The sequence below is a fragment of the Pipistrellus hanaki genome (genome assembly GCF_964339955.1).
Source record: "Pipistrellus hanaki genome assembly, chromosome: 1".
In the NCBI taxonomy this organism is placed as follows: Eukaryota; Metazoa; Chordata; class Mammalia; order Chiroptera; family Vespertilionidae; genus Pipistrellus; species Pipistrellus hanaki.
In genome coordinates, this window is record NC_140503.1 from 1,721,510 (window position 1) to 1,730,728 (window position 9,219).

The 9,219-nt window shown below is 70.1% G+C and overlaps 1 protein-coding gene across 3 annotated transcripts; it reads right to left on the minus strand.

Annotated features, from left to right (window-relative positions):
• Window positions 1–1,541: 1,541 nt before the first annotated feature.
• TRMT61A (tRNA methyltransferase 61A) lies at window positions 1,542–8,715 on the minus strand. 3 transcript variants are annotated; one of them, XM_084895831.1, is made up of 4 exons: window positions 8,409–8,715; window positions 7,522–7,880; window positions 4,449–4,715; window positions 1,542–2,516 (listed from the first exon to the last, which is right to left on the minus strand). In XM_084895831.1, exons 2-4 carry the CDS (start codon window positions 7,850–7,852, stop codon window positions 2,257–2,259), a joined length of 858 nt encoding a protein of 285 aa, XP_084751957.1. In that variant the 5' UTR covers window positions 7,853–7,880; window positions 8,409–8,715; the 3' UTR covers window positions 1,542–2,256. The 3 variants fall into 3 exon arrangements, with proteins under 3 accessions (XP_084751957.1, XP_084751959.1, XP_084751958.1); XM_084895833.1 differs by lacking the exon at window positions 8,409–8,715 and adding an exon at window positions 8,325–8,342; XM_084895832.1 differs by lacking the exon at window positions 8,409–8,715 and adding an exon at window positions 7,971–8,098.
• Window positions 8,716–9,219: the final 504 nt, after the last annotated feature.

Consider the following 9,219-nt stretch of genomic DNA (forward strand, 5'->3'; position numbering starts at 1 on the left):
TCAGAGGTGTTTCCTGAGCACAAGCTGTGCCAGCATCGATGTAGTCTCTCCCCAGCGCCATCGTGTGGGGCCAGAGGGCGGGTGTGACGGGGCAGGAATCCCCGAGTGTGAAGTGGGGTCTGGCCGCCTCCTGGTGAGGCCTACCCGATTGTCCCAACCCCCCTCCCAGCACAGGCCCAGCTCCTTCCCTTGCTCTGCTCCCAGCAGGCACTTCTCCTGACTGTGCCTGGTCCCTCAGGCCCCAGCTCACACCTTCCCTGGAGGGCCTCCTGCTCCCTCCACTCCGATTCCCAGCAACCCCCAGACCCTGCCTGGGCCAACCCCTCGGAGAAACCTCTCTCCTGGTCACAGGCCAGGGGACCTCACAAGGCATGGGTGAGACACGGGAGGTCTGGTGGGCGGGGCCCTGGGTCCAGTCTCCTGTGCCTCAGTTTCTCCACCTGTGCAGTGGGCAGGAGGAGCACATCCCTCGGGCCTGGGCTCTGCTCACAAGCCAGAGGCAGGCCCGCAGGTGTGGCTCGGAGAGCGGGAGAGCAAATAGCAAGGCCAGGGGCCGAGGGCAGGCCTGGGGCGGGCTTCCTGGCAGAGGCGGTGGGAGCTGGTGCAGGCAGACCCTGATCCTGGCCCGCGGGTGGGATCCTGGCGGGCCGGGAGCGGTCGGAGCCTCCGGGCAGCAGAGGGAGCTGGGTGTCACGCTGGCCGCTCAGCAGGGTGGGGCAGTGCAGGCGTTTCCAAGGAAAAGCAGGGCCGCAGAGTGTCTGGGGGGAGTGGTCACAGGATGACCCCTCGCCGTGTGACCAGCCCCGTGCTGCTGACTCAAGGTGACCGTCCCTGACCTGACAATTGGTCACTCCCTGGCCCTGGGAGACCACGTAGCACAGCACAGGACACGGTGGGGGGGGGGGGAGCAGTGGCTGAGCAGGATGCTTCCTCTCAGGGGCGGGAGCGGAGAGCCTTGCAGGCGCACAGGAGTCGGCCGGAGCTCTGAGGGCCGGAGCCCAGCAGCGGGCCCTGCCCCTCGGCCCTCCTGTCCCCGGCGGGCATCTGGTCCGAGGCCGGGCCAGCCCTGCAAACGCGCTGAGCCCCTGGGGAAGGTGCTGGTTCCAAGGACCCCGAGGGCCCAAGGTCTAGCGGAGGCTGCATGTGTGTGGGAGCGGGGAAGCCACCAGCCTCCGGACAGACACTGGGAAACTGGTCCTCCTGGCGGAAGGACCCACAGAACCTGGGATGGCCCAGCCGGATGGCAGGTCGGGGGGCCCTTCAGGGAGCACGAGGCACCAAACGTCTGAGTGAGAGGCAGGGGCCTGGGGGGGGTCAGAGCTCTGGGACAGGCGGACATGCTCTCCCCCTCCCCCTCCCGTCCCGGGGACAAGTGGCCCTTTGGCAGCCAGTGGGGGTGGCACACACTCGGCCTTTGTCCCGTCGTCCAAGGCCGTGGTGCCCGCTGGGAACAGGAAGCATCAGGCCGGGCGGGTGTGTGCCGTGGTCCGGCCTGGGCGTGGTGTGGGGCGGGGTCCGGCCTCCAGGACACGTACTCAGTGTGCAGCCAGGGCGGGTTTATTCTCCACCGGGTGGTCATGTGCGCAGTCCGGGCCGGGGCAGACGCCAGGCCCGTATGCAGGGCAGGGATGCAGCCACACCCAGAGCTGGAAGCAGGCCAGGCAGGTGACATGTGCCCCGCCCCGGTGTCCGGCCCTCGGTCCCAGTGCACTCCCTGCTGGCCCCGCCCCCGGAGAAACCTGGGGTTAGCAACAAGGGCTCCAGGGGCTGAGCCTGGCTGGGGGCAAAGGCCCGCCCACCGGCAGAAGGCAGGCAGCTCCCGGCAGGCACAGGGGGCGGGGGGCTGCCCCGGAGGGAGGGAGGGACGGGTGTGCAGCACCCTGTGGCTGGGCCAGCCTGGCCCACCAGCACTGGGGAGGGGAGGAAGGAGGGGCTAGGGGAGGGCTGAGGTCCCCACAGGCCTCATGGGCAGCCCGGGCCTCGGGAGTCGGGGGTCCCCTCCCCCTCCTTCAACCTTTGCTCCCCCACCTTCTTCCCCGCCTGGGGCCACCACCCGCATCCCTGGGCGGACCCCGAGAAGCCGTGGCAGCGGGGCTCCACAGGGACACTGGGCAGGGCGGCCCCTCCCCCGGGCCCCCGGCAGCAGGAGGCCCCACCCCCCATCTGTCTGAACAGGCCCAGCAGGCACCGGCCATATAAGGCGGCGCAGCGGGCCTCCCCACTGGCCCAGCACCCGCTCCCGGCCTCCAGGCAGCGCTAGTCCGGGGTCTTGGTGGCGAAGGTCAGGTAGCCGGTGTGGCCCACGGCCTCCTTCATGGGCACGCCGCTGCGGAAGGGGCCGGCGTCGGGCGCGGGGCCGGCGCCCAGGTCGGGCGGGGGCAGGCTGACGGTGCGCACGTTGTACACCTGCGGCAGCACCTCCACCGTGCTCAGCTCCGAGAAGCCGCGCGCCGCCAGCGCCTGGCACGTGCGCTGCACCTGCTCGATGCACGGCGAGAAGGAGCAGAAGCGCCCACCTGCGGGGAGGACACGGGTCAGAGGGCAGGGCCGCCTTTCTCCCCACCCCGCCCCCCTCGGCCTCGGGAGTGGGCGCTGACCGACACACCCGTGTGAGCCAGCAGGGTGGTGCCCCGACCCTGCCATGGTGTGAGGCTGGCCCTGGGCTCAGGCCATGAAGAGCTGGGGTCAGGGCAGGGCCAAGGCTGGGCAGGGAGTGAGGTAGGGCCTTGGCAGCCCAGCTGCCAGCTCATTTGGCCCAGCACAGCTCCAACCAGCTGGCCCTAACCACACAGCCCTAACCAGACATCCCTGCCCACACAGCTCTAACCTTACAGCCCTACGCAGACATTCCCAATCACACTGGGACAGCCCTAACCTCACAGCCGAGCGGGTGAGGCACTGGGTCCCAGGGGCCAGAGGCCGTCCCAGCTCCCAGGAACGGGAGGCACCTCCTCTGCGCAGGGCAGGCAGCGAGGATGAGGGCTGGGGTGGAGTGCCTGCAGTGCCCTCAGCCTGCCCGGTCCCAGTGCCGCAGGGAAGGTTCTGGAAGCCAGGGTGGGGGGAGGGGTGTGGCCCGGTCACCCACCATAACCCCGGGACACTTGTCTCCGTCAGGGCTGCAGGTCACCAAGAGGAGCGCGGCCCCGTGTTCACTGCCAGAGACACAGGCCCCGAGGCGCGGGGGCGGGGGGGCCGCCTCCGGAGGCAACGAGCGGGGCCAGGAGGCGGGGCCACCGTGGCTGGGCAGGCTGGCCGCGGGCAGGTGAGCGGAAAGGGCCAGAGCGCCCCCGGGCCCAGAACAAAGAGCCGAGGAATAGAAGGAGCAGCCATGGCGTGGTGCCCTGCGGCTGCAGCGGCGCCCGCTCTGGCCTCCCGGACGGGGCCTGGACCCCCCGGGCCCTGGAGCGGATGGAGACCAGGGAGAGGCGCTGGTGTTGAGGCGAAGCTGGGAGGGCAGAGCCAGGGGAGCCAGGGCTGTCCCACTCCCGGCCCCAGGCCACCTGGGCAGAGCACCTGGGGTCCAGGGTGAGCCTGAGCCAGCGGGCAGGGGCCACTGCTGCCTTCCCCCAGGGGCCAGCACCCTCCCCGGGGGCCAGCACCCTCCCCCGGGGGCCAGCACCCTCCCCCGGGGCCAGCACCCTCCCCGGGGGCCAGCACCCTCCCCCGGGGCCAGCACCCTCCCCGGGGGCCAGCACCCTCCCCGGGGCCAGCACCCTCCCCGGGGGCCAGCACCTTCCCCCGGGGCCAGCACCCTCCCCGGGGGGACCAGCACCCTCCCCGGGGGCCAGCACCCTCCCCGGGAGGACCAGCACCCTCCCCCGGGGGCCAGCACCCTCCCCGGGGCCAGCACCCTCCCCGGGGGCCAGCACCCTCCCCGGGGGCCAGCACCCTCCCCGGGGGCCAGCACCCTCCCCCGGGGCCAGCACCTTGCTGGGCCACCACCCTGCCGGGGCCTTGCTTTCCGAGGAGCAGCCCTCCCTGCAGCGGCGGCTCAGCGGCGGGAGGGAAGGGGCCGCTCCCGCTCCAGAAAAGGGAAAAACCCAGGGCCCAGCCAGCGCCTCCCTGGCTAGGCGCCCACTTCCGCCTCCACGCCGGCTTCTCCCCTAAAAGGGACCAGACGCCTGGCTCCTGGCTGGGGGGAGGCGCAGCTCTGACTCGGCAGGGAACCGCGGGTCAGGGGTTGACCTCTGACCTCGGGCACACCCGTGGTGCAGGTCCCCCTCAGGCAGGGCTGCCACACTCCGCAGGGGCTGAGGCACCCCCTCCCCGGGTGGGCACCCAGTGGAGCCCGTTCTCACCGGCCTGAGTCTTCCACCGTCACCCTCACCCCCACCCTGCGGCCCGGTGACCTCCGAGGCCATCCCGCCCCTGCGGTGTGGCCTGCTGACCTCTGACCTCTCTGGGCCCAGAGCCGAGCCCCAGCGCACCGCTCCCAGCACCCCACGCACCTTCCACCTTGAGGGCGTCCCAGGCGTGGCCCACGGCCTCCCACGGCGACGGGATGTCCAGGAAGACGGCGTCGGCCACGTGGCGCACGCCGAAGCCGCTGCGGCACACGTCCTGGTTGCGCACGGTGACCCAGCGGCTCAGGCGGTGCTCCCGGAACTCCTCCCGCGCCTTCTCCGCCCGCTGCTGGTGGAACTCCACCGTGTGCAGGTGGCCCGTGGGCGCCACGGTGCGGATGACGGCGTGGGACACAGAGCCGCTGCCCGTGCCTGCGGGACAGCAGGTGTCAGGGGGACGGCCGGGCCCACCCAGGAAACATCCCGGGAGACCCAGAGGCCCCAAAGCCAGCTGGCCCCGGCACCAGCGGGCATCCCTCGGGAGCTGCCTGCCTGTCAGTCCTGCTGCCCTCTGACCCGGCTGGGGGAGGGGTCAGCGCAGGAGCAAACCCGCTGGCCAGCCCCGGGGGCCGCGTGCTGGGAGGGGCGGGGGCAGAGCAGAAAGGGCGGCCTGGGTCTGTCCCATCTCCTTCCACACGTGGCCGGTCCGTACCCGGAGCTCCAGGCTCACCAGGAGGGTCCGTCCTTCCGCCCCTCAGAGTCCCGACACCAACTCCCCACAGCTCCCCTCCCGGCCGGGCACCGCCTCCCGGCGTGGCCACCACACAGGCCACCGCTGCCCGACTTCCTGCAGTGCCAGCTGGGCCTCTGTCCCCACCCCCCAACACCCCTCGCCCCTGGGGTGCAGGTGCCACTATTGATGACAATGCCCCGTAGCACGGCCCCGCACCCCGCTCCGGCCTGGCACTTAGCGTCTTCCGCACACTCGCCAGCCACCTCCGGCTACACCCAAACTGATAGTGCGAAGCTGGACCGGATCCCACACCGAGTCCACTCCCTGCCAAGCCTTCCTCAACCCAGCCACCACACCCACGCCCCCCCCCCAAATCTGATCCGCCTGGACCGCCTGCCCCGCCCGCCTGCCCCGCCTTCCACGTCTCTCCCGCCCAGGACCACCACTGGTCCTGTCCCCACCTGCCCGCCGAGGCCCATTCCTCCGGGCTCAGCGACAGCCACCAGCCTGGCTGCCTGCAACCGGCCAGCACCCCCAGAGGCGCTGGGTGACTGTACAAACTGGCCGCGCACCCCTTCCACGCAGGGTGGAGTTGACTCCCACTGACCTCTGTGTGCTGTCCTACACACACATACACACACACACACACACCCCTCATTTCTTGCTCCTGCCAGGCTGGTCTCTGTGCTGCCTCTCACTGGGGCTCCCCTCCCCCAGGGTGACCCTCCTCCGGGGTGACCCTCTCCCCAGGGTGACCCTCTCCAACTCACTGTCGCTGCTGCAGAGGTCCGCCCTGACCGCCCTGCCTGGGGCGACCCCTCTGAGTGGCCTTCAAACACGCAGCCCGTCTAACAAGCTTGGCCGTCCACGCACTGCCCTGGTGCCGCGACCTGACCACGGTCCCTGAGAGGCAGGGCCTGGTCTGCTGGGCCATGGCGGTGCCTCCAGGTCCTCGAAGGGGAGCCAGACCAGGGGAGCCCCGAGCGGCCTTGGACCGGCCCTTTCCCGGGAGCAGCGAGGCCCGGCCGGGTGCAGCGGGGCTGACCCCCGAGTCCGGCTGCGCACCTGCCCCGGCACCCACGTGCCTCGTGCTGGGCGCTGCCTCTGCCCATCCCACCCACTCAGTGACCCAGAGCCCAGCCTGCCTCTGACTCTTCCCATTTCAACGCGCCTGGCTGCGCAACAGGGACCATCCAATTGTCCGCGTGGGAAACTGAGGTCCAAAGAGGAACAGGATGGCCTGAGGCCCTCAGTCAGCTGGCAGCAGGGGCACCAGGGCCTCTCATGACCCCCCACCCAGTGTCCCAGCCCACAGGGAGCCTGCTGGGAACCGAGGGCCCCGGGTTCAGGCTTCAGTCTCCACCCCAGGCCGGTCCAGCGCCCCTGGGCGTGTCTGTGTGTGAAAGGCCTGCGAACAGCTGGCCTCAGCCCTGTGCCTGCACCCGGCTCCTGGGCTCAGGTCCATGGTGCCTGGGCAGTGTGCCGGGGGCAGGCTCCCCACCTGCCACCAGCGTCTCTAGTAGCCCTGGCCGCCCTCCAGGAAGGGCGCCTCAGCCTGGGCCTGGGCCAGCCGCCCTCCGCCTGTCAGCACAGGGCTAGGGATCGGCGGTCAGTACCCTGGTCAGCACCAGGGCACTGTGGGCCCTCTGCCTGCCCCCTCCCTCCATGCTTGCTCTAGACCAGGGGTCCTCAAACTTTTTAAAGTGGGGGCCAGATCACAGTCCCTCAGAGAGCTGGAGGGCCGGACTATATGAACTACTAATTCCTACTGTAACACCTTGGCTGCGCTCACTGCCCAAAAATCCTGGCGGGCAGGATCAGACTCCCCTGGGGGCTGCATGTGGCCCGCGGGCCGTAGTTTGAAGACCCCTGCTCTAGACCCATCAACTCCCACTCAGAGTACAGCACCAGCCTCCTGACCGACCTCCTTGCTTCTGCCCTCACTCCTGCGGCAGCTCCCCACAAATGTCCTAGGCCAGTGGTTGGCAAACTCAGTCAGCAGAGCCAAATATCAGCAGGATAACGAATGAAATTTCAGAGCCAAATTTCTTAAACTTCTTCTAACGCCATTTCTTCAAAACAGACTTGCGCAGGCCGTGGTATTTTGTGGAAGAGCCACACTCAAGGGGCCAAAGAGCTGCATGTGGCTCTCGAGCCGCAGTTTGCCGACCACAGTCCTATTCAAATAGAAGTCAAGCCTGGCTGGTATGACTCAGTGGTTGAGTGTTGACTTATGAACCCGAAGGTCATGGTTCAATTTCTGGTCAGGGCACATGCCTGGGTTGTGGGATCCATCCCCAGTCGGGGCGTGCAGGAGGCAGCCGCTCAGTGATTCTCATCATTGATGTTTCTCTCTTTCCCTCTCCCTCTCCCTCTGAAATCAATAAAAGTAGACTTTCTAAAAACAGAGGTCAAGTAGCCATGCCTGCCTCAGGAAGGGCACGTGGTCACTGTCTGCCCTCCACCTCCTGTCACTTCTCAGGGGAGCTTTGCAAATGGACTCACCAGACTCGCAGACCACGGAGCCGGGCCGAAGCTCCAGCATCATGGTGAGCAGGGCGATGTCGGTGGAGTAGAGGATCTGGGTGCGGTGGGGCAGGTTCAGGGTCCAGAGCTCAGGCGTGGGGTGCAGCACGTATACCCAGCCCCCTCGGCCGCAGGTCACCTTGGAGCCGAAGGGGCGGCCGATGAGGTCCACCGAGTGCCGCAGGACGCCGTGCCGGGTCTGGGTCTGAGCCCCGCGCTGCACGCTCACCGCCACCATCGCCCCGTGGCCCAGGGACAGGATGGCGGTGTCCCCCTCTTTGATCAGCTCCTCATACCCCACGAAGCTCATGGTGCGGCTCTGCGGCGGGGCCAGGGACCTGGAAGAGGGGCGGGGGCGTCAGCGTGTACAGACGCCAGGATGTGCGTGGTGACCCCAAGCCCCCCGCCACGGGGAGGGGCAGCGCCACCCTGGCCGACATGAAGCCTTGTGGGCCTGGGGTGTGAGGCGGCAGCCATCGGCCCAAAGCAGACTCTGGCAGGATCCCCACCAAGTCAGGCCCGAACCATCTCTTCATGCTCCGCCAGGAGCTGGGCGCGCACCCCGGTGAGAGGGGAGGCTGGACGCGGCGGACCCCCTCCCCCAGCCTCCGGGGCGGACCCCTCCCCCAGCCTCCGGGGCGGACCCCTCCCCCAGCCTCCGGGGCGGACCCCTCCCCCAGCCTCCGGGGCGGGCTCCGGGGCGGAAGGGCGGGCGGGGGCCGAGGGACGAGGGGGAGCGAGGGCCCCGCCAGCGGAGGACGCAGCAGCGGCCGGGCCCGCACCGGTCTGGGCGGCACCACGGAGCCTGAGGGGCGCGCGGGACCCCGGACCGACCCCCGCCCGCGCACGGCCCCGCGGACTCTCACCGACGCCCCGCTCGCCGGGCTGAGGGAGGGTCCGCACGTGGGTCGGGGCCTCGGCACTTCCGGCTGCAGCCTGGCGCGCGGCGCCTGCCGATGACGTCACGGCGCCGGCCGTCGCCGCGGGGCCTGGGCACGTGCACGCTCCCGCCCGCGGCTCCCCGGGGTGTGATTCTTGTGTTTACACGCCCGTGGGGGGCCGGCCGGAGTCCCACGGTCCCAGCGGCCGCCACCCCAACCCGAGGCCGCCCCTGGGAGGACACGGGGCCCGGACATGTGGTCACTGCGGGGAACACCCTGCCCCATCTGGGCCCGGGTGCATTCCAGAAATGCAATCGGGGCCGGAGGGAAGGCTCCGCGGGGTCAGCCAGGGTGCAGGGGGGCTGGCAGGGTGCAGCGGGGGCCGCCGCCCAGGCCCGCTCCCCGCCCGGCCCCGCCCTCGGAGTGCAGACCTGGGAGGGAGCCAGGGAGGGGGCCTGGGCCCCCCGAGACCCGGGTGCAGCGAGAGCTGGGTGGACCGGCTCACTTTGGACTCAGTGGGGACCGTGCCAGCGGCCCGAGCCAGGGCCGGGGGGAGGGGCGGGCCGGGAAGGCGCAGTCTTGTGCCTCGCCGGCTGACTCAGAACCGGTTCCTTCTGCGGGGGAGGTGGGCCGGAGCCGCGGACTGCGTGCGTGCCAGCGCTCAGCTCCCCGCGAGCAGGGCTTGTCCCGTTAGCCCAGCGGCTGGAGGGGCTAGTTAGGGATGGGACTTAGCCTAGGCCCTACCTGAGGCCACACTTCTGGGCGCGGCTGATCTAGCCTGGCAAAATGGGAGTGG